Raw genomic sequence first — 25887 nt, 5'->3', positions numbered from 1 at the left:
AGGATTAATATAAAGAGTCAACAATGCAGTCCAAGAAAAGAGCTTGAGAAATAATTTTAAGTGAATAAAAATAAGTAGTATGTTCTTTCTGAAACTTAATCAGTAGTTGGCAGCCTGCTAAAGGACTTCTAAGCAAACAGATGATTCAGGTATTAAAAAGAACAGACTGTAGCAGAAAGCGTTTGGGGTTTTTTTGTATCTGTGTTCAGCATGGGGTAATTCTCATTACAGAAGATCTATATAGGGTGAACACATCATTAGTTCTGTCTCAAATTGAAGTATCAGTATAAGGCATTACAGACAAAAGCAAGAACATGAAATGTAAAAAGACTCACCACAAGCAAATAGGGTTCACCAGATAGGCCAATGGGACTCAGAGGAGGAAATGCTTAACACGTAACCTCCACCCAAAAGTGCTCCAGTATCTAAAACCAGGAATGTGATGTGATACCAGTCTCAGTAGGTCTGGTACCTATCCTGGAAATATTTGTTTGAAACAAAGGTCCCAAAGTGCCCACAAAAATCCTCATGAATCCTAAAATGTATGACATTCAGTATAACCACAAACAATTTGGGAAAAGGGATGAACAGCAATCTGACAAAGATGAGGGACAACTATGAAGAACTACAGAAGGATCTTATAATAGTCACTACTGAACAAGAAAATGGCGGATGAATTTCAGTGGAGATGTGAAGTGATTCAGCTCAGACAAAACAACCTGAATTCTATATATCTGACAACAGGCTCTAGGTTGACTACTAACAATTAGAAATTGAGATATTTGGTGTTTATCGTAGGTAGACCCCATGAAAATGTCACTTTAGTGCTCACTAGCAGTCAAAAAACAACCCAAAATGCAGAACACAGAAAAAGAATAAACGAGAGAACAACCATGATGCCACCTCAATGCATGATGAACACTGTAAACAATTCTGGTCCTACCACCACCACCACTTCCAAATAAAAGAACTAGAAAAGATAGATTTCCAAGAACGGTCAAAGTTGCAACCCCGTGGCTAGACACTGATGGAGTAACATTTGGTTTTAAGGTTTCTCTTCTCTGCATGGAGTGAGCAGAACTGTCCTTTGACACAGCTCTTGATTTTTAAAGGTAGCATCCATCTCAGACCAAGAGGGAACAACCACCACTTGAGCTGCCTGCATGCAAATGTGTAGCCAGGGAACCCCATGAGCCTGTGACCATTCCTACTGCATCACATGCCATGGGACAAAGGGAGAGACACCTATCCCTGCCAAAAACATAATTAGCAGAATCAGAATGTGTGTGCTTGCGTATTTTATATCCATAAATATGCCCTGTGCACACCCCATGCACCCAACCTGAACGGCAAGCAGCTTTTCCTGTTTCTTTATACATCCTCATTTGCCATATCAGCAGTTTTCTCTCTCCTGAGTTATTTTCGATCGATTTGTATCCTCCCATCTTGCTAACCACATTATATAATATCTGTGAGTGCATACAACCATTTATTTAATAAGCTGGGGTTCAGAGGGCCCACAGGGTGTCAAGGAACATAAATAGGACCGTCATGCCTTCCAGTCATCCAGCACCATCTCAATCTTCTTATAGGCTGGCAATTATCAAAAGAAACTCTACTTTAAGACATTTAGCAGCCTTTGAAAAACAAGGTGGTACAACCCAGTTACTAGTGGCTACAACACTCAGCTGGTGCATTTATAAAATGGACACTAGCTGGCAGCCACAAAAGATAAACCATGTCCCAGAAAGCAACAAGAGTTAATTACATTCTGCTCCCTGAAGTGTCTCCTTCAGAAGAGGGCTTAGACAATATGCAGCAAGTGAGCAAAAGTCTGTACTTTTATGAAACTAATTACTTCAGGCTCCAGAGCTAATTAGCACCTACTCATATAATTTATATTATTTTTAACGTAAATGTAGTGATTAATATATCCTTGCATGCTTTATTCTACATGTATTGAATTCCCCCCAAAAAATATGGCTTAATAACTTTAGTTTGTTTTTCAAATGTCTCAAAAACTCTCCTCCTCTTATTATCAACATAATCTTAAAGAAACTCTCCAATCAATACAACTACTATTTATGCAACATCTCAAAATGTGGATACGTGAAGATAAATTGAGTAAAACACTTATGAAAAATGTATGTTTTGCAGTTAAATATATTCAAAATCTGTCACTGCTGAAAGAGCTCCATTAGTTAAACATTATGGGTAATACATTACTTCACAGGACTCAAAGACATGTTTTTCATATTAACTGCACTGTTACACATTATAAAAGTGAAATTATGGCCTTCCTTGTACCCATATAGACCCACGGAATTCAGAAATACTGAAGTATTCATTTGATTCTTTGAGTTATTTAATACTGACAGTTACGTATTTTAGCTGTCACTTTTAAATCGAAGCTAAAAGGTGGCTTTCCCTCATCACTTTACTCCCAACATAATAACTTGAGAATCTGGCTGTAATCAAGAAAAAACGTCAAGATGGAACTTGCTTAAAAGAAAGGATCACAAAATTTGAACCAGGGAACACATGAGTTTCAGCACATGAGGAAATTGTGCTCATTTTAGAGGTTTGTTTAATGAAGAAAAAGGTAAGCTTAGGCTTCTTTCTCTACCGGATCTTTTAAAAATATATTTTGCAAGAATATTCCACAGATTAACCTAGCAGCATAATAAGGTAACATGAAAAATAGTTTTAATATTGAAAAAGCCACTACTGTCATTGTGTAATTACTTTTCAAGTTTTTCCTAAGGTTTTGCAATTACTTACTGAACACAGTTATTATTATCGCAGAAAATGTTCTTAAAGTTTACTCCCCTAAGGACGCGTTCCACACTCTCATGTGTGTCTCAGTTCAACTGACTTCAAACCAAGGAGATTTCTTATTTCATTTTTGACTCCAGGATCAGACCCGTGTTCTGCAATGCTAAAATTTCAAATGAAGGTAACCAACATGTTAACTAACATCTGAAATATAACTGTGCCAAATAACAGCTCTATAAAGGTGCAAAACTTCAGACACATTCATAGTAAATAAAGCAAAAGAGATTCTGTAGATTCAGACATTTCTATTCAGTGTTAGCTGAGGGTTTATTTAACCAGTACTGTTACCCCATTTCATTAAGTCATGGCTAAGAAAACACTAAAAACCAAAGAAAACAAAAATGCTCTGGTACATTATTTTAGTGTTAGACAGATGTCGTGTCACTTGAAGAAGTGTCTAAGATCCCAACACCTACCAGTCAGGTTTGGAAATCGCCTGGACTCCCTAAGGCACAAAACAGGCTCAAGTGAGAGACAATGGCCACTTTCTGGTACAAGCTAGCAGGGTGCCAGTGGGGACTACAGGACCAGCTACTGGTCCAGACAACCTACCACCTCCTAGGTCTTCACCAGAGTAGGCTGTGCTCAGACCACTGTGTCACCAGAAAGGACCACCACAGTGGCTGCATCAGAGAAAGAGAATCCATCCACTTGCCAGGGTATACAAAACAAGAGGACCAATTTATGATCAGTGGCTGAGGGAACTGGGGTTGTTTGGCCTGGAGAGAAGCCAGCTCAGGGAAGACCTTATCGTTAGCTACAACTACCTGACAGGAGGCTGTAGCGAGGTGGGTGTTGGTCTCTTCTCCCATGTACAAGTGAAAGGGCTAGAGGAAGCAGCCTCAAGTTGCACCAGGGGACGTTTCAATTGGATATTAGGAAAAATTTCTTCAGCAGAAGTGTTAGCAAGCATTAGAACAGGGAAGTGGTTGAGTCACCATCCCTGAAGATATTTAAAAGATGTGTAGATGTGGACATGGTTTATTGGTGGACTTGGCAGTGTTAGGTTAACAGTTGGACTCAATGATCTTAAGGGTCTTTTCCAACCTAAATGATTCTCTGATTCTGTAAGAGTGAGAGCACAAGAAAGCAGGTGCTAAGCCAAGTTCAGAGAAGGTCTGTTTTTCTAACACACTTCACAGGAGAAATAAGGTGTCCGAGTCTTCAGTCTGAATTTAGTCTTGCTGGAAGAGAAGCTGGGACAATCTAGTCTTCCTAGGATTTTCCTGCAGAGCTGACCAAAGTACTAGCAAATTGGAGACATGGATAGGGAAATTCTACCTGGAATGGAAGGACAGCAATCCCACTGATCCAGTCAGTGGGCAGGTCCACTGTATATGCCATAGTATTTAGGGTCTTTAAGAGGTCTCACAGCACACAGTTCAGCTACCTGAGGAGGCAGGTGGAAAAAGCAAGTTCGAAATACTTTTGCAAATCCCAGTGAATGGCTCTGAAGAGCCATCAGTGCACATTTAATCTCATGGGACTGTCTAATGATCAAACACCAGACTGGTTGCTCCTGAAGCTACAAGGGAAACACATCTGGGCCACACTACATCCTACCCCAGCTGCCCTCTGGAGCACACTCTGAGAGTGCAACCTGAAGCCATTGCTCCTGCACTCAGGAGCACATCTTCCAGTTAGAGAAAATTCAAAACTAGAACCATGAGTGCTGGAAGAAGTGGATGCTCAGACAAGAGACTTGAGGAGAAGGCTGAGGCCAGTGCTGATGGGTGCTGCTTCCTCTGCTTCTCCCAGACACAAGCCTGGAAGAGGTTCTCACTGGGAACAGCAAGGGACTTTTAAATCACACAGGCAGCACTAACAACAAGAGCTCTGCTTAGAGACAAGAAAGAAAATGTTTTTATACAGGTTGGAGACAACTGGGACGATAAATGTAGAGACAGCCTCACACTCCTTTGCACAGATGGTGCAATAGTACCTTGAATTTTCAGCATCATCTGAATAAGGCTCAGTGTCCAGAGGCTGCTTATTCAAGATATAAAAATAAAAGATCTGGAGAAGAAAATGTGTGGAGCTGGTTTGTTGGTTTTTTTTGGTTTTGTTTGTTTGTTTTTTTAAGGGGAAAAACTGTGCTACTTCACTTATTTCGGGGTCCAGATCACCAAAACCAGAAGTTTAATCTGTTAACATCTTCTCATCATCACATTTCAATGGCTTGAGCTCTCTCAGTTCTTTCTGAAACACACAGCCACTGTGGCAGCACTCAGCTTGTCTGGGATCACAGTTTGGCTATGGCTGGGGATGCAGGCACAGGATGAAACACTACACATGTTCAGCTGCACATTGTTCCCATGATGCTGGCACACCAAGGTGCCCAAGAGATGTGCAGATCACTTCTATCTGTGTTAAATGTCCACACTGCTATCAGCCTGGACTGATACACGGTGCAGCCTGGAAAATTCCAGTGACTGCTACCATTATAACGAGAAGAAGTTTTCTTATTCACAGCGTAAGCATAGGAACTGTGATCTCTGGTTAATGTCCTTAATCTAGGAGACCTCTTGAAGGCTCAATCAAAGAAACCTATTCACCACTTTTATAGGAGTTTTAAGATCCCCACAAATGGGTCTGATATCTTTGTCCACAATAAAGAACTTGAAACCAATTTAAAAAATTTTAAGCAAGATAAGCAGACAGTATTCACAGCACCATGGCAGATCAACTATAAAGTTGCTAGTTTCTGAATTCACATACCTGGCTTGATGCTGATAAAGACAGCAGACAATTGTAGCCCAATCCATCATCTGTCTTATTCCCGTTGCACCTCAGTAAACAACAACTCTAGTTGGTACATTATTTGTCATTTTTGTCAGCCACAGTAATGATTAAGTGTGTGTATCCACCATTTTGAGTCACAATTTGTGACATTAAATAAGCTTTCCATTACCAGGATATCCACAAAATTTTAATTTATTAAGATTACAGTTCAAGGCTAAGTATTTTTTTCCAACACAGCCATACCTATGGTTTTATCCAGTTGTTATTCAGCATTCAGGTTATTCAATATGAAGGATGAAACAGAGAAACACATGCAAAGTGAGGTTGCCACCAGCACCTCATTATGTTGATGGCGCTCTGTTTCCAGGCTTGTTAGAAACTGGCAAATGAGACAAGCTCTTAGCAGCATTAAAAGTAACCACAGATGTACTGGAAGTGTCATTAGCAAATGAAACAAGAAAAGGCCTAGACTGATGTAGTACCAAGGAATGAAACCAGACACAGAGATGGGAGATTCCTGCTTCACGCAGGAAGATGCAGCAACCTTTACAGGCCTTACTAAAGAGGTAGTACTGGCTACAAAAGTCATGCTCAGACAACCAAAGATACTACTGGAAGTAACATTTGGCAGGGATGGCAATATCCTAATACTGTATCAAACAGCCAGCAACTATAGCTGCCAAATAGACAGTAACTATAGCTGGAAGAATATATTGTAATATGGCACCTAGAGGAAAATAATTAGAAACATAGGATTTTCTCATGGAACATTTTAATAGGGGACTTAAAAGCAGAACTGTATGCTCATTTACAGCTGGAATTATGGAAAGAAAAGGCATTATAAATACACTAATGTTTGTTTTGAATTCTTCCTCATCTTGGTAGTAGCCATAATCTGGCAGAAGAGGTAGGATACCTCCTAGGCACAACAACCACAGCATCAAGCAGGCAAACAACACCATCACTGCTTACCCTTCAGTTAGTGAGGATTCTCTTACTCCATTACCTTTGCTGTGACTTAGCTTTCTTTTTGGGGAATGGATATGCTAGAGTTTGAAAACACTATAGCAGATGCTTTGGCTTACTGTCAGTCTGAAAGGATTCCAAGGAATGCTTCCAGACTTTGGATATTCTTGGTCTTCAGGAAGACAGTTGGTACTCTTGAACCAAAAAAGCTTTACATTACACAGGCTGATGTCAAAAGATTTCCTAAAATTGAGAGTACAAGTGAACTTACAATACGGTTGTGAACTTACAATACAGCTGTATTATTCTATGCAATTAGGCTATAACACAGCATCTCATGAATAGGAATGTAACATCACCACAGTGTCAGGGCAATGAGTTTTGGTGTGGATGGATGAATTTTTCAGATCCAGAGTACTGATGAGAACATTACCAGAGGCATGCAGGAGACTCTCTTATGCAGACACCTAATCACTTGAGACACAGTGATGAGAATGATGGAACATGTCTTCTAAAGCTCTTTTTCCATACGGACTTGAAGACTTTCCCCCTCCATTTCAGGATGAGATTCTGATCATGGAAATCTGGATGGGTTTGGATGATGTCCAGTTTTTACCAGAAGCAGCAAGGACTTTTAGACAGAGTAAAACTAGTCAAAGCAAAGGAGGTTTTGCTGTCATTCTGACCAAGGGCCCAAAGACATGGCATACCCCAAAGCAAGCCCCAAGAGGCTTACAGGAGTCTTCTGATTCTCTCCTCTTTGTGCAGAAAGTTTGCTGCCAGCCAGGCTAGCAGCAAAAAAGTTTTAATGAGCAGCTAATTTAATTTTAGAGCAGCTACCTCTGCTTCCATGCGGGATTAGCCAGTTCAGTCAGAAAGCCAGTTCCTGCAGAATGTACATCTGCCATGTTGCAGGTATACCTCCCTAGTTAATTGTACTCCCCCTTTAAGAATGATTGCCTACTCCCACTTTTGATACAAAAGGTATTTGCCCATGTCAGTGATGTAGGTGTGCAGCCAACCTTTAGTTTCATGGATTTATGAATCAGGAAAAAAGGTTCAGGAATCATAACTGAGCCTACCAGTATGATCAGAAACTTTTCAGGAACTTCAGAGAAGCTGTTGAGGGGGATAAGTAATACCTCTGCTCCACAGACAGTCATAGGGCAGCTAACCCAAAGCCATTTCATGGTGCCTTAGAAGAAGGTAGGCATCAGAATGCCGTGTTGTACAAGCACTTTTCACTCAACACACGCTCCACTTGGCCAATGATACCCTCAGGAAGATGCTCTTCCACATCAACTTCAACACCCTGACAACCATATCTTAAGAGCTTTACAAGGTCACATGTAGCAGCAAGGATTTGGGAGACAGATAAAGACTGCAGACTAGTATGAAAGGTAAACACCACATAGCAGGCTTGAAGGCTTTGAGCAAGGGGCATGGGCCAGTCTAAAAGAAAACACATGTATATCTGGCAGCAGATTGTGACCTTGAGTTTTGGGAAAAGGGACAGGAAGAAGATCTTTACAGACTTAGGTCTTCTCCCACTTACACCACAAATGTCAGAAGACTCTCATATCCCTGAACTGTAGGTTATTATTGAAACCTGTATTTATGGACACTCTTTATGTCTAGAAAACATGAATAAAGGAAAGTTGTGGCCTTCCAATAAATTGTACAATTTGGGCATCATTCCTGTTTTCAGTCAGAGTTTTGTTTTAACCACGTAAGAAACAAAACATTATAACTGCAGATATTTCAGATACACTCCCATTTTACATTATGAATTTTAAATATTTTTTTTTTCCTCCAATGAACTGTAGTTGTGACAGATATGCTCTGGCCAGATACAAACCTGTTCTAGATACCAGTAAAAAAGGTCCTAAGTTTTTAGTATTAAAATGGGAGAGGAGGACAAATAATGAGTTTGTCCTGCAAATTATATTGAAAGAACAAGACAATAACCAGAAAGAAAATGAAGCTAACCTCTGGCATTTCTAAGCACTGGAAGGCTTTCACAGGTTTCAGAAAATAACTTATCGATTAAAGCAGCAGCTAAACATGGATGACTGATCTCATTTTGCCAGTTTTCAGTTCATGCCAGGTACAGAGAAATACAGAGGGTACTTTGACACAGGAAATTCAAAGGTTGATACTATCACTACATTATTTAAAAGTGCAAGCTGTGAATGGTCATCTTTCAAGCAGACTCTGGGATTCTTACACGTAGTGTTTGAGGAGATAGAGTGCTTAATTCCAAAGGTCAAAATTACAATAGTTTCTGAAACAAAGAAACACAAAATCTCCCACAAAACCTCTCTCAGTCACAACAGAGGGACATTGCCTGAAAGAAAAGTAGTCAGATTTCCAGGTACACTTCGTAAGCAATCTTATTTACTGTAATTTTGCAACAGTCTTTTCATCTGAATTTTTCATCTGAAATCAGGAAGGCTACAGCTCGTATTCTGACAGGTTGAAACAGCTGAGTAAGCAGAATACATGCCTGTGTGGCTGGCTGAGTTTGGGAACACTTAAGAATATGTTGAGGAAAAAAAAAAAAAAAAGGCAACTCAAACATCACAGTGATATATTTTAACAATCAAATAAAATTAAAATAGAAGGAAAGTCTCTCGCTTCCATTGGTTTCAGATTATTTTTTTTTAAGAAAGCAAAGAACATTAAAATGTATCATGGTTTACAAATATCCGTCTTTGCTTAACAGTGTCCAATCCCACATTCCGCGTTCTAAGCTGTTCTTCGAAGTACATGAGAGAAATACGAATCGAGTGTTATGGTGAGTCATTTTGGAGACTTGTTTCCACAACGAGCTTAAGTAATTTCAGTAAAATCTTAACTGCTTTGTATGAAATCTAAAGGAAACAACTGTTAAGAAAGATTTCCTTTAACTTCAGATGCAGAGCACAGACTTATACAGAACTATCTCACTCCACTTTCATTGAGCCTCCCCTATAAAATTAAATCTTCTGTCAAAACAATTGCATATGTACTGGATGTGCAAAATAAAGACAAGGATATTAATATTGGCTCTTGTGGCTCAGACACTCCTAACTGCTCCTTTTATATCATCAGACACAAAAAAATTTACTACGATTCCCCAGCTATATAAAAAGAGTATTCTTTATTCAGATGCAGGAGAAACAGATCTAAACCTTCAGGAATATTTTCATCACCAGTGCAACCAGAGCTAGACTATAATAAAATGCTTTTAGGTGAAACTCTGGGCAGGGCTCCAAAGGATTTTGTCCAACATCCTGTGGCTGGAAGTCCATACAGGCAAGCTTTCTCTCCGCCTGAAGTTACTTTCATCCATCAACTGGAAACTTTGAAGATGAACCCCACCTCTCTCTCCACTCACCCGTCCAGTTGTTAGCCACAGGAAGATAAAGGCTCAGGAAAAAGCTTTTAAAAGCATTTTTTTTTCCTCTTCCTGTATGTCTGGAATTCCAAATGCAGACTGAACTATAAAATTCACTCTTTCTGAAGTAGTAATGCCTGGCATGATTTGGCCAGCTCAAAGTTTTGTTTCCATAACTTTCAGCAGTCCTTTGATCTGGGCCTATTATTATGCCACCATTGTTACTGTGAATGACTTACCTCAAGAAATGGAATTATGAAAATAAGCATGTGCAATTTGTAAACTAGCTATAGATTGCACCATGACCAAAAGGTGTTCAATTTCATGCTAAACACTGTCAAGCCTAAGCTCTGACACCTTGACTGCAGGCAAGTATTGTGTACGTCTCCACACCTAACTATGCCTCAGACTTAGTATCTGATGGACTTCCATTTCCATCATTGGTCCCTTCAGCCTTGATGGACAAGCACCGGAATTAACACACCAGAATGAGATAAAGTGTCAAACCTGTACACAGAACTCCAAAATCGGAACACTTGGGCATCAAACAACTCAACTGTGAGGTATCACCATTGCTGGCCTCACTTTAGCTCTTCTACAACTGTTCTCTATTTAGTAGGAATGGCACTTTCAGTGAAAAGCTCAAAAAACCAATTAATATCAAAAGAAAACAAACCACCAATTAAGTCTAAGTTTAGCTAATTCTGCAAGCAGTTCCTGCAGTTTTTAAGACAAAAGTTTGGTCATAACAAGCAAGAAAGCAGCATTCTCTGTTCTGTTTAAGCAAACACTGTTATGTGCACTGCCTCTAGAAGAGAATCCATTAGATTATACTAACCTACTCATCCTTGCTCTTAGAGATCACTAGCTCTATTCAACAGACATTAAGCTTTTCAGAAGACCATCAGATGTTTTTAGGAGAAAAAAAAAAAAAAAAAAGATAAAACGTCTGAGACCCCTCAAATCCCTATTCTTTACTTCCGAAGTATACAGTAATGCAAACAGTCTGCTTCTAATCATTAACAGCAGGAAAACTCTTTAAGGAGCAAGAATTTTACTGCCCTCTGCAGCTTTTCCTTTGCGTTCAACGCAAGGGCAAAACGCCACAGATTTCTGGGTGACATAAACTGAGACCGACTGTCATCTGCCGCTGTGACATATTTTTCCTCCCGAAGGCTGGAAGCCCCGTACTGGACATGCACAGAAGGGATCCGACCGCCCAAAACTTCACCTCCCTTAAAAACGAAGGCTGCGCTGCCCCAAAAGCTTTCTTGGGAAAATAGGTCAAACGCTAGAAAACGGTCTAATGAGGGGGACGGGGTGGGGACGGGGGGGAACAAGGAGGTAACGGCCCCCGCTTACTTGCCGTAAAAACGTTACTTCAGATACGGGTACGGACTCTGCATTTCTGTGCGGCGATTTAAACCCTGCCACTGAAAAGGCCAATCCGGCCAAGCTGCCAGCTGGAAGGGAGCAGAGCCAATGAATTAAGTGAATTGAACTCGATGCGCTTGTTGACTCAGTTTTCGCCCCATCAGCCGCGTTGCCGCTGCTCCAGCGGCGCCTCGAAACACCGGGCAGCAAAGTTTGGGCGGGGGGGTACCCGGGCCCCGCAACCGCTGCCCACCGCCACCCCGGCGCCTCCCGCCACCAACTTTGCTCCGCAGGAGCAGCAGCACCGGCTCTCGCCCGCCCCGTCCCGTCTTGTCCCGACCCGACCCGACCCGCCCGGCTCGGCGGAGGGCGCCGGGTGCGGCGATGCCGGGCGGGCGGCGGGAGCGGGGACACCGGTCGGTGGGAGCGGAGATACCGGGCGGCGGGAGCCGCGATGCCGGGCGGCGGGAGCGCGTCCCAGAGCGGGAGGGCGTCTCTTACCAGCCCGGAGGCGAAGAAGACGGCGAGCAAGGCCAGGCAGGCGCCCATCACGATGAGGAGCAGGAAGACGATGAGCGGGTGCTGCTGGCTCATGCAGTAGTAGGACTCGTAGAGCCAGTCCCGGGAGCGGGACTGCTCGCCGCTCGCCCCGCAGCCGCCGCCGCCCGCCTGCTCTGCCCGCTCCAGCAGGTACCGGCGTCTCCTCCTCATCATCATCGCTTCTTGCCACATCGGGCACAGCCCGCGCAACTCCCTCAGCGCTGCCGCCGCCGCCGCCGCTGCTGCAGGAGGCAGCCGGGGAGTGGAGCGGGGCGCGCTCCCGCGCGGGAGGCGGAGAGGAGGAGCCGCGGCGGCGGCGGCGGCAGGGGCATGGGCATGGGCACGGTGCGCCGGGCGGCCGCCGCCGCCGCCGCCGCGCAGCCAGCCCGGGGCTCGGTGCGCCTCCGGAAGGCGCCCCCCCGCAGCACACGCCTTGCCCGGCTCCTCCGTAGCAGGGGGCGGGAGGCGCGCTCCTCCTCGCCGGGGAGGGGAGCGCCCGAGGCCGCCGGCGGCGGCGGGAGCGGGCGGCCGTGAGAGCGGCCCTTGCCCCGGCGCCGGGAGGTGCCCGCGGGGCAGGGCCAGCCGGCCCCCACCCGCCAGCCCGCGGCCCGGGGACCTCGCCGCCCCCCGCGGGGCGTCCGCAGGTGCCTCTGCCGACGGCGTGTGCCGCGGCCCCGGCCCCGCCCGGCTCCCCCGGGGGCCGCCGCCGGGCAGCTGCGGGGCGCGCCGCGCCTTCCCGCGGGTGCGTGGCAGCACCTCCCCACGCAGGAGGGAGATACCGTTGAAAATCCCTTTGACATTACTCCCACGGGCGGAGGGCTTGGCAGGTTTGTTTCGCTGGGTACCTTTCCCGGAGGATGAATCTCCTTTTTAAAAGTCGTATCTCAGTTTTTGTCAGAAACAGACATTCAAGTTAGGAAGCAGCGTAACTAACATCAATTATCCGCAGCTTTCCTTGCTCTGACGGACTTAGTTATTCCTAACGAAGCACGTGCTTGAAACAAACTGGAGTATTTGTTAGTTTTCTTAACAACGTAGGCACTTGAAACAAACGGGACATGTAACTTGCTGAAGTTACCGATCCACCATGCACGGCATTTACCAGTTTTGTAAGCACATGCACAGAGTTGTTCTTCCCCAGCCCACTGCCACACTGAATGTCCCTCCCCTCGGGACAGACTCCTCTCTGCCCTCTCTGCCCCACTCTCCAGCCTCTGAGGTTGCTTTGCCACATCCTTCATCCCCCAGGGGATTCCGGGCCACCTCAGCGCTCCATGGAGAGGAAGAGACCAAAGCGACACAGAAGCTACTGGGCCTAAATGTCCCAAGCATGACCTCTGATGACCGGAGTAACACCAGGAGCAAGTGGGACTTGGGAGTACCACGGTACTACAAAAGGTGAAAAACTGGGGCTGCTGTAAGTGCTCATAAATCAGAGATTTAGAGCGGAGGCCTAACCATGAGCCAGCTGGAAGAGAAGGCAGGTAACAAGGATGGTAGGGACCAAACCTGCCCCTTTAAGGCCTAATGCTGCCTTCTTTCTCTACCACTGTTCGTGTTTTTATTCAGAAGGTGAGGTGCATCACCTAGCAGTGTAACAAAGCAGAGAAACCAGTAATACATGTAGCTCGGAAGCCCAGTACATACACTTGCCGTTCTTAGATTCCTCAGATTTGAAGCAAGGATGAAGCCTAAGCCTGCTGTTCCTCTCAGCTGGCTGGAAGGAAGAAAAGCTCCTTGGCTTCCACTCTTCCTTCCCTGAAATGCTTGCTGGGGCAGAAGGAGCAGATGAGGAAGAAGTGGAAAGTTACAACTGCGCCTACTGTTCTGGGAGTGAGAGGGTGAAAAACTCTCAGAAGCAGCAGTGATAAGATTGAAGGATGAACACAAATCTATGTGGGGAGAACATTCTGGCAGAATTAATTGCTGGGAAGGAGTTAGTAGAGGTGGGTGTGAGAATTTTTGCAACATGAAAAGGCTTTACTTGCAGTCACTTCAGAAATTGTGGAGTTGGCCACCCTCACTGTCACACACACATATATAGTGGGATAAGCAAGGGGAGTTTAAAACAAATCAAGAGACATAGGACCTCTTTTAAAAGCAGATCGCAATATTTGGGATTTGAAGGCATCTGTGTTTTGATCTCTCAAGAATGGGAAGACCAGTATCACACACGTACTTATTTACAATACAAGTATAATTACATGATCCTCTATGGACTCACAAAAGTGTAAAAAGATCATCAGAACAGGCAAAATGAAGAATGTTCTCTGTTCCATGTATACAACACCCATACCCAAAATAGTCCTTGAAGCTTACACAGTATGTTAATAGAGATGACAGTACCGGTTGTCTTTCTTCCTCCAGCTGATTCTGTTTTAACAGCTTTCCACTACTTTACGCCTCTCTGGACTTGAACAGAAAAGGCCATTCCAAAGAGTTTACTATGATGATCATGTCATTTGTTTGTTATTTCAGTAAGATCTTATGCCTGTAACAACTAATTCCTCATTATATTAGTCTCATGCAATTTCTCAGGAAATAAAATTATAATTCCACAGCAAAAACTTAATTAATCCAAAGGTTGCCCAGTGGTGTCTCATGCCTTTCCAGAACAATGACTTCAGCATTAAGTCTCTCTTCTGAAAGACCAGACATAAGGTGCTTCAACAGCTGAGCAAGAGGAAGTACCAAGTTACGTTTCCATTTGACTTTGCGTTTTCTTGCCCACCTGATGGACTCACCCCCTCTACTTTCCCTCTCCAGATTAGAAACCTACATCTTTCGATTCATTCTTCAAACTCCAGCTAGGAACGTCGCACACTTTAATGTCTAGAACACTCATCAGTCCTTAGAGCAGTTAGAGGCAAAGACACAGTGAAAAAAAAACCCCATACTGTCATGTAATTCATGACTGTGTGTATATATAAATATATATATATAAAATATATATTATATACAGAGACAGTGTATATTTAATATACAAGGTAATTAAAACTGCACAGCACCTAAATCTGAATTTGACCTTCTAATTTGAATGCTCTTCTTTTTAACTGACGTATTACTTTTTTTTTTTCCAGGATGCATTTAATTAAATGAACATTATTACAGTCAAATGACAATTATGTCATTGCTAAAGTTGAAATGCCATGTGTTTTTAGAGACCAATTTCCTTAGGTAGCCTAAAAAATGCATCCTTACTTGGCTCAACCTGAAAGTTTGCTGTGCCTCAGGGAAAAGGAAGGTGCAGTGAATTTTATAGTCTGGGGTTGAAAAGCAAAGGACTTCCAGAAAAGAAATCTCTCCATGTATTCCTCCTTATTTCTCTAAAAAGAAAGAAAAAAAAAAAAAAAAAGCAAAGCTAGCACTTAAAATTGTCAGAAATGATCCACTGTGTACCCTTGGGATTCCAACAACGTCAAAGAATTTGTTCCTTGAGCAGCTGGTGTCTAAGCATCTGCTGTACCTCTCTGGAGAAGCAAACCAACACGGAACAAAAGGTTGAAGTCCACGGCTTTTTGTCAAAGCATCCATGTGCCAGAGGCATTAGAATTTCTATCAGCAGATTAATTAACCCGTCTGGGCCATCTCCAGAGGTTCCTTCCAGCCTCAACTGTTCTGTGATTCTGCAATATCACAGCTTATTACTAGTGTCAAGGGATCTGTGATAGGTCCTTGGGAGAGAGCTAAACAGGAGCAGGAGATATAGGAGAAGCTCCTGTTCCCTGCATCTCTCTCTGCCACTCAGGCTTGATCAATCTCCATCACTCCTTTCTTTCATTTTCCCTTCCTTGTTTTCTCCTGCTTGGGTGTTCTGGTTGGGGGTGCAGACTACTTCTCAGCAGAGAGAGAAGAGAGACAGATCCTTTGCTCCTAGCTACTCTACTCAGCTTTAGGACATCCCTAGCCACAGGAAATAAATTGCAAGGAAGAAATACTCAATCTCACAGTCCTACAACGTAGCAAGCACCCTCAAGAGCTATAGCAATTGGCCTGAGTAAAATACACTGCCCATAGGTCCACTGGCAGCCAGATTCTCCTCCTCAGCAGCTGGCCACCAAAGTCGCCCAGAAGAGCAAACCCATCACCATAGCCTTGACACTGCCCACTGCCACTGCCCGTGTCCTTCAGGCTACCTTACACTGAGCAGTAATTGCAGGGCAAGTTGCCCTGCCAGTGGGATTACACATGGTCGCTGGTTGAACTGTGCTTCCAGACCCTGGGGCTGTGGCAGCATGGCCAAAGACAGGTCAACAAGCCCTGCTTAGTGGTCCTCTTGGGGGACACCAACCCATGAGCCATCCCTGCCATAAGAACAATTCTTCAATACATCTGGCTTGTCCACAGTTGTCGAAGGGGGGATTAAACTTTGTGCAGGGTCCTGGCACTCCCTGTGACATTGAAACCCATAGGCTGAGAGAGAGTAAATCTCTATGGGCAATTACTTCATAACATTAACTTCTCCATCAGGGCTACACAACTTTATCTGATTGTTTAACACTGAAGACGGCTAATTTTTACTGAATGTATCTGTATTCATTTTACTGAGTTCAGTTATCAGGACTTGGACTCTCAAGCCTTATAACTGCAGCTGTGTGCTACTGTTGCTCTTCAAAAAATGCTGACCGAATTTCTACAGAAATATACTCAATTTCACACATCTGGAACCTGGTAAAATTCACTTTTGGTTTAGAAAAAGACCTGCTTGAGGCGTTTAGCATTATTATTTAAGGTGCTAAATTATGATCTGACTGATCTATAATTCCTTGTGTTCTTTTACTTTTCTTCCTCCCACTTTTTGAAGCTAGTATCTAACTTTGGGCTTCGCTCATCCTCCATAAACTTTTAGGAGTAATTACTAATAAATTCTGAGGTTACTGAAGGAACTTAATGAGATCCAGATGATCTGAAAATACCTCAGTAATCTCCCTTCTTCCCTGTTTTCATGGGGGTACATGGATCATCTAACCATAGATAACCTTATTAAAGATGGAAGCAAAACTTAGACCAGTATTTTAGATATTTTGGTACCATCTGTTATTAGCTGAATAGTGGGTCACCTATTCTCACAGTCTCTTTCTTTCTAAAAACATGGGATGAATAGAAGATTATGCAGAAGTGTGTTATTTTTCTCTCTGCTTGTACCTTGCCCTTTCTTAATTTGATCATGGTGGTTTTTATGCTCACTGTTATAATTTGACTTAGTTTCCAAATTCTGCACTTTTCCTGTTTCAAGACATTAACCTCCAATTACACACTTCCTAATCTTTCATATTGGGACAGTTCACACTTGTGGAAACTTAGTGGCATTACTTATAAAACCATTTACTCTTGCAGATAACCTGCTTTCAGGTAGGAGATCGAGGGAAGGTGGTATGAAAGGAATAAAATTCTTCAGAAATTTAAAACTGCTCGGGCAGTTTTATAGAACTCCCAGCTAACTGGACAGCCTCAAGACCAGTACTGTAGGCAGCTCAGGAAAGACCTGTTCAATATAGGACTATAGTCAAAACACTTTCACAGCGTTAGACTGCATAAAGAATAGGATGAACAGTAATTTAGAACACAAAATAAAGCTTTTATATTGATCGATCACGCAGCTTCATCTTGAGTTGTATTACCCTATTTACCCAGTCTCATAAAAATATATTGCAGAACTAAAGACAGCCTCTTCAGAACACAAGTAATCAAAACCAATCTTCTATTTAGCAAGTGTATAGGACTGTTATTCACAGAAATGAAAACATAAGAGGGAACGTAGTAAATGCACATAACAGGAAAGCTTTAGCAAAGATTGCTTTGAATCTTATGTTTACTTCATCCTGTTTTTTTAAGAAAAATGATAGACTGAAAATTAAAGGAATGACATGCAAAATTAGAAGGTGGGTTATGTTATTTCACACAACCTGTAGTTAACCTGTGGAACGCTGTCAGGGAAGGCTTTTAAAAACAAGAATTTATCAGGGTGACAAAATGGATTTGGTTTTATATGGTTTTTAAAATGTCTGATAATCATCAATAATAACATAAAATTATGAGGAATATTGATCCTGTTGTTTCATGGGTAATATCAGTGCATGCAGTAGATAAAGAGATGAGACAAAAATGTGGAAGGCAGATTATGTCACAATGGGTTTCTTGCATCTTCCACTGTATCATAATGTGGCTTTTTTTTTTTTTTTTTTTCTTCCCCCAAAGCCAGGTTATTGGACTGGATTATTCTTTACTCTCATTCAGTTGGAGCAAATGGTGTTCCTATCATTTTAATTGATTAAAGAAGATACTGATTTCCTGAATACAGGGCAAGGCCATTGATTCAATGACCACTGACTCACACAACAAAATCTACATATTTTCCCTGCAAAAGGGAAAGCATGTATATAGTAGAATTATTTTGTTTGTAGACATTTTATTATGATCTTTACTCCGTCTGCACAGTCCACCAAAAGTAAAACAAAATGCACCTAAAGCAACCCTTCAAATTTTTGCAGTGATCAAATATGATACATGGCACTTGCTGACCCATACAGCTTAATCAGGTTAACCCATACTACAGAACAGAAAATCTAAACATAAAATGAGCCATTAAAATAAATAAATACATGTAGCTACATTCATATCAAATAAAACTATCTTCATACGTATCTAAAAAGCCATTTTTTCAAAATCTTTGCCATGCTTTCAGTTTTCCCTTAGTAGCTGTCATAGATACTTTAAAGGAAGCTCCCTCCTAACAGGGGCTGCAAATGAAGTGCAAATTAATGGTACAATCCTGCAAAATTCCAGGTCTGATCCCAGTTCTGAAATACTTAAAACCAGACCAAAGTCTATACATGTTATATTCAGGACTTCTGTGAGACTTTCTGAAAACTCGTAATTAATGAGTGAAATAAGGTTTTGCGAGATGAAATGACCAGTAACTTTTCTCAACTAAACATTTCCTTCTGTTAGTTTTATAGTGTCCTTAGCACCAAGAAAGTCAATTGGGGCTCATGTTTTTATAATTATCATGCTATTATTTATTTAATGGCCATTGGTTACTATTTTTGCTTAGACTGAGAAAGGAATACTCTAGGAAATGTTATCAACAACTTAATATTTAGATTGGGTTGGACTTAAGCACAAAACTGCAAAAGAGCTGAACATCACTCCAGATTTGGATCTCAGGTAAATTTTGTCCATAATTTCCCCACTTGCCAGAGCTATACTGTCTCTCCCATTCCTGCAGAGGTCCTGCATTTCTTTCTCTCCTTCTCCACAGCCTCAGCATGTTCTGACAGAAAAATGCAGTATGCTCCCTTCAGAGATGGAGCTGGCACTGCTTGCTTTCAAACAGACCTCTGCTCAGCTACTTAGTGACCTTAGTGAAAACATGTTAACCACAGATGGCTCCCAGAACCACGTGAAGCAGTACGAGGTAATGGTTTCAGATGCATATTTGATAAGAGCGCCTAGCTGACAGCAGAAGGTTGTAGGAATTGGTAATGTTCCAGGACCCAAGTTTGGGGAGTTCTGTCACAAGCAATAGATCCCATTTTTTTGGAGAGTGTGTTATTTCTGGAGCGAGACAGGCAGGACTGAACTCCTACTGAGGACAAGAGGTCGCTCTGGCCATGTAATCCAGTGGTATTGGATGAATGAGACTGGGCTGCTGGGGTTTGGGATGCTGGAGGGATTTTCTGAAGGGATGCTTTGGGTGTGTGGGCTGAGTCAGGTCCTGGCATGGTGTCACACCTTAAACATAGCGACTGTGGGTTGAAAGCACAGTTTAATCCTACTGCCAGTCTCATGCTTCTCAGATGCATGTTTATTGGATGTAGGTGTTATTTACCTTGTTACTGGGAAACCACCCATGCTAGTTTGAAGCAACCACTTAATGAACTGCTCTTGAAGCCATACTAATTAGGTGAACATTAGACTATTGTGATTACATTGTGTTTACTACAGCAAATTACACATAATAACTGTCACTACACTAGTATGATAGAATACTTCTACACCACCTCATTTTCACTTTTAGGGCACAGTGATTCTTGAACCAAGAAATCATACTTTTATGTATAAAGTAGTTCATAATAATACACAGAGAGAAAAAACCCCTAGCAATTATGTTGATGTATACATTCATGTATCAATACCCCACACCTTGATTACTCTGCAGTTCCCGTCTCAAAAAAAAATATTGAACATGAAAAGGTATGGAAAAGGATGATGATCCCAGTTGAAGGAGACTTAGTGGAACAGGTTTCTGCTCAAAAGAGGATATACCCTCCCAATCTGATTGAAACTTATGAAAGCTCTCAGGGAAATGAATAGAGAATGGCCATTCATTATTTTCTGTAATGCAAATACTAACACACACCCGGTAAAACTGTCATATGGCAGGCTTAAAGCAATGAAGCATTTCTTTTTTAGAACAAAAAAATCTTGCAACATAATTAAATTGTGGTATTAACTGCTAGTCACCATTACAGGAACCAAGTCTAAATTAATTAAAAATGAACTAGAAAAAAAAAAAAGGAATTATTTAATAAAGGGCCATTAAAAATTATAATCAGGGTAGAAGAGCTTACTAGAGAAGACCCATACAGGTTGAACCATGGAAACTAAGTAGTTAAAACTGAGCAAGTATTATCCTATACATGTCCTGTTCTTATGTGCCTTATCTTCACTACCAATAGGCAGGAACTTGTGCAAGACATTATGGACAGTCTTATAATTTTTATGCTTGTGGGAAAGAGATAAGAATTACTCATAACTTATTATGGTAGTTCTCATCAAAAATATGTCATCTTGTATTTTATTATAAAGTTCTGTTTCATTCTAAACTCCTAATATCATACCTGCTATAGGGAGTTAAGTTAAATTTCCATGTAGGTCTCTGGCTGAAAAAAAACACTTTTTTTTTAAAAATCATGAAAGAGTAAATTCTTTGTGATACTAGTAATTTAGCTATTGACTTGATTTTTCACTAGAAATGTGTTTTCTTATGTGTGCATGCATAAGTGTGTCATTGTCCGGTAGTGGCATTGTGTATAGTCAGACTGGCCATATACTTACTGATTCAAAACAAAGTAGCGTCTAGAATTCATATGTAGGTAAAGTCAGTAAAACAAACAAAACAAATGCAATTAATAGAGAAATATTTTAAGGATGTAAAATGTAGACAGAACTATATCAAGTACTAGTTAAAAACAAATTTGAGGCTTTGGAAATGAAATAGAATTTATAGAGCAAGTCACTAATTTTAAAGATAGGGTAGAAAGAGTCACAGAAAAATAAGTAGACTCAAGAATAAAGAACAAGCAACAGCTTGATGACAGCTACAGGAAAGCAGTTAAGGATCAAATTGAAACTTGGAACATTTGTCCGAAGGCCAGCATCAGTCTCCTGCTGAGCGGTAAAGTCAAATGAGAACAATAGACCAATGAAGAAACACAAGAGAATACTTACATGACTTGGTAGAGAATACTCTAAAACAGCTGTGACAGTGACAGTGGTGTAGGAGTATTTTGGAAAGTTATCAACATATAGAGAAAGGGATAAGAATTATAAGGTATTCTAATAAAGAATAAAATCAGGATAAAATCTTCTGGTGGCAAAAAATATACAATCTTAAATCAATCAAGAGAGTACTTTAAAGAGGTCCTTCATAGTGAAGCAGATAAAACAAAACCAAAACCAAAAATTGAACATTTTCTAGGCAGAGGAGACATATAGAAAGGAGTAAAATTTGTAAGTTTAAGTACAAATTTCAAAAGGCAATCAGAATTCCCGAGAGCAAAGGATGAAGTGTTCATAATTGTGATGCTGGAATACTAAAAGGAAGAGAAAAAAAATCTAATGAAATATTATCTAATTCGTAAACTGATTGTGTTTATCTGCAAATTTGAAAATATCCAAAGGAATGGAGAATGATAACTTGGTCAATTAAAAAAAAAAAAAGAAAAAGGAAAAAAGTAAAAAGCTTTTCCAATGATTCTTAGCTCACAGTCTGTGAAATCCTGGTTTTGCTATTGCACTGTAGTTCTACATTTTATAATAAACAGAAGAGAAATACAGCAGTTCTCTGGATCTGTAAAAAGCTGGTCCTTTTAAAATTAAACATGTTCCGTTCATTGGCTGCTTGAAAAAAAAAAAATAAATTATAGTCTATAAAAGCTGCACAAGTATTTTGATTAAGAAAGGTCACAGTAATACATTATGAGGTTGTAGGGAGATCAGTACTTGTTTTGTCTGTTATCAATACCTAATTAAGCTAGGGAACTGTTTTTCTGCCATTCTCCCTGAAGTAGCTGTGCATGTGTCCCTTTCATTACCAAATTCACAGGTCTGTTAGGAAATAATGACTTGCACCAGATTTTTTTAATAAGGCTAATGATCCTCAGTGCTATAAAAAAAAAAAAAAAGACAGAGGATACGGTATAACAGAAATCAGGACTTAAACATATTATTCTTGCAAAGACCCTCTTTGATCTTAACCTCATTTATTTTATTAGACTAACAGGGTTTAGTAGGGAGAGCTGGAAGTCCTTTCAGGCACATGCATTTCATTTACATCAGTTTTCAGGTGTGAATCAAAAGCTGTAGAATTGATATTAACTGTCAGGAGAAATTGTCCTGATTTAAACAAGTTATTTCCTTATATTGTGCATAAGCAAGCTGGGGAATTCTTTGCTGAAGGCTGCTATGAATGCTAAATCTTTCCAAGGGTTCATATAGCAACATGAGAAACTTGTGGGCTGGTGGGGGGAGTCTGCTGGTGGCTCTTAGCCTCAGAAACAACCTTCACTTCACAAAGTTCCTGACCAACTGTTTTTCACAGCCACAAACTACTGAAGGCTGGAAGGTGTGTCAGAGGAGATATCACTACACATTTTGTCCAATTTTTATATACCTTCCTGCTGTAGCCTTTATGGGGCATCCAAGCTGATATTTTAAGTTGGCTTTAAGTGCTGTTGCAAAAAGTATATATGAAAAGTTTCTCTTGTTCTGTGATCAGATGACTATTGTTCTGGTTGTCACAGCCATAACAGCAAAACTACTCAGCTTCCAGATGTCTGCTGCCTGTCCTGTAGTTTTAAGTTTGTTTTATATATGGTATTACCTAACATTTTTGCTTAGCTTTGTTCAACTGTATGGCTACTTTTAAATGAATCATGGCAGTAAGATGTACCAAACCTAGATAAACAAAGTATAACTAACCTGGTGAAATCAGAAAACATGAAAAAACAACTCTGAGCAAACCCAAGGAGTGAGCCTTCAGCACTGTATTCCTCTCTGCAAAAATTCATGAGACTGACAACTTACTATAACAACCCACTGTAAGGGTGAGAGCTTAAAGGGCAGATATTGTTGATTTATTATATTACTAATGACCTTTAACAGAGTTAAGAAATTTGGATTATAAGTGGGAGTGTTGTTGTAACAGGACTGAAAATAAGTGGTTGTTATCTTTGATTAGACTGTTACAGAATTAGAATAGCAGTAAAGTGCAGTCATGGATCTTCACTTAAGATGTGGTCTCTTTGTTACTTGTCATGAACTTCTGTGGGTAATACTCAGTATCTGCAACTGGCCACTGTTGGAGACAGGTTCCCAGGATGGATGGATCTCTGAACCCACTCAGTAGGATCTTTATTAAGAAGAGGCTTTGAGAGAATCATCTCAATGGAGTGCCCAAACTATTCCCCTAGAACCATTCCAAAGTTTTCTCATCTTGGACAGCAGCAGTCCGCACATACTGTGATGCTCCTGCTATTATAATTTGAGTTTCTGGAGTGTTTCAGATATCTTGGAGGATAGTCATTAGGACTGGTAATAGAAAACAGATATCTTTTTAACAAACAGATCAAGGGATGGAATTTAAGTTCTCATCTACACTGTACTCTCATTTAAAACCCCAACTGTATAAACCCAGTAAAATTCAGTACTATATGAGCATCATTCAAAAGTGAACTGTAAGGCCATTCCCTTTCCCTCTTTTACTTTTCCTAGAGAATTATCAGTAAATTAACTGGTGAATTCAAACAAACAAACAAACAAACAAACCCCAGCTCTTATTCAGCGAAGGTGAACTCATCCCAAAGCTGAAGAAGATCTGCCTTTGAAACTGGCCAGATGACTTCTGGACAGTGAAGAAAGGACTATGTTGTCCAAGAAAATGTTAGATCAGATATTCCTTTCATCCTTTCCCCCCCTGATTCTGCTATAGAAATGGCATAAGCACAGTTGCAACACAACAGGAACAGTCTTCCTTTAAAAAGACAGACACCCATAACAATGATAAAAAAGCACAAAAAATATTAGTCTTAGCATTATGCCAGTAACTTTTAAATGTGAACAACCAGTAAAGACAAAACAATTTAAATTACACAATTACTCTAGAAACCATAATTTAAAAATAAGTTCATTCTTTTATTATTGTTGGGCCAATTCCTGAGGCTGTCTAAATACTGATAATCCCTATTGAAATAAGTCTCACAGTCCTCAAAGGTGCTGTACATCAACACCTCAATGCATACTGCTTCTGCTGAGCATCATTCCTAGGGGAGCAATTTATAGAACTTCTCCAATCAAAAGAAAAGTGACTCTACTTTGACTTTCTGTTTTCTTTCAGCCATACCAATTTCCAAAAAAGTAAAAAGCCTTATGTGAACACTACAAATGGGCTTAAGTCACTTCTATATTAAGTATCACTCAATTTATAAACCCTTAAAGCCTTCCTTGGCAAACAGCTTCACTCATTTGAATTACAGCAAAATACTGGAACGTTCTACATGCGCAGATGATACATAAGGCTATTCTGGTGAATAACTGAGAATATGTTCTTTGTGATCACAGCCATTCATTACAGAGTGAAAATCTGGAATTTCCAAAGGCAAGGGCATTGTCTGAGAGTTTTTCAACAGATGGCATGATAGTTCAAAAGATAACTGCAAAAAAAGAATATTTGTGAGATGCAAATGCCATATAAATGAGAGGAACACACAGAAAGTGGAAGAGGTAAGTGTATCCATTCTTCTGTTTATGTCAAAATACTTTAAATAGATTAATTAAAAATGCACGAAATTTCTGGGGGAAAAGACATCACCATCTTATAGATGGAAAAGCAGAAACACAGAGCAAGCATATAATTACTCCTTGATAACACTCTGACACTCCTCACTCTCCCTCCCTCTCTGTTAAGCACATATTTTGAGAAAAGTATCTTGACTTAAAAAAAAATTAGCTAGGACAGATCACAGAGGTTTTGCTTTAACTCACCACCCCCTTCCCCAGAATATCCTGATAATATTAATCACACTTTATAATTTTTCTAATATGGTAATAGAAAATGCACTAAATGCCTATTATCTTAAGGAGCTCCTAAGTGAGCCTGGAACATATGAGAATGCCAGAAAAATTGTTTTAATTAACACTGCACACTTTCTGACATTGAAAACTAGGGTGAAGGATCAGTAGCAGAAAAGCTGTAATAATGAGTAAATGTATAATTAATATATAATATGGTGCCAAGGGATAAAGAATAAAGGTCTTCCTGTACCACAGAGGGACCCCTTATTGTCAGAGGAAGTCAGGCATGGGAAGGAAGGAACCACAACAAGTATGACTGAGTCTGAAGGTCTTCAGACCCTTTGAATGTTGACACTGTGTCCTGGCCTTGCATGCACACAAATTAAAAATAAAGTATGTGAAGACTTCAGCCGGAGAATAAAACTTATTCTGATTTTCCAGGCTACATGGGGTTTGAAACTGGACAATTTATCTCAGAACAAATATTTATCCTGACTGAAATCCCTTTTCACTAAATATATTCTCCTGATAAGACACTTATTTCTAATATAAAATATTCACTACCATATTTGCCAGCAGTAGCCTTTTCTTATTCCCTCATCTATAAATAACTGCTTTACTTTGTTTTATTACTGAAAATATTGCTTCACTTTGCTTAAACAGGGGATATGATTATCATAACATTGTTACTGTTATTATAAGCAAGACAATAGCATTAATGCAATCACGAAGATGAAAAATCTAGTGCTGAAAAT

General features: G+C 40.8%; 1 protein-coding gene across 1 annotated transcript in view; it reads right to left on the bottom strand.

Annotated features, from left to right (window-relative positions):
* Positions 1-12183, bottom strand: part of ADCY2 (adenylate cyclase 2) — a 231861-nt gene extending 219678 nt beyond the window's left edge. Inside the window, exon 1 of the mRNA XM_074899489.1 lies at positions 11798-12183. Within this exon, the coding sequence (XP_074755590.1) occupies positions 11798-12028 (231 nt within the window). The 5' untranslated portion in view covers positions 12029-12183. The remainder of the gene's footprint in view (positions 1-11797) is intronic.
* Between the last annotated feature and the right edge of the window lie 13704 nt (positions 12184-25887).

This window comes from Athene noctua, chromosome 2 (genome assembly GCF_965140245.1).
Source record: "Athene noctua chromosome 2, bAthNoc1.hap1.1, whole genome shotgun sequence".
Lineage (NCBI taxonomy): Eukaryota > Metazoa > Chordata > Aves > Strigiformes > Strigidae > Athene > Athene noctua.
This window is presented reverse-complemented; position numbering and strand designations above follow the sequence as displayed.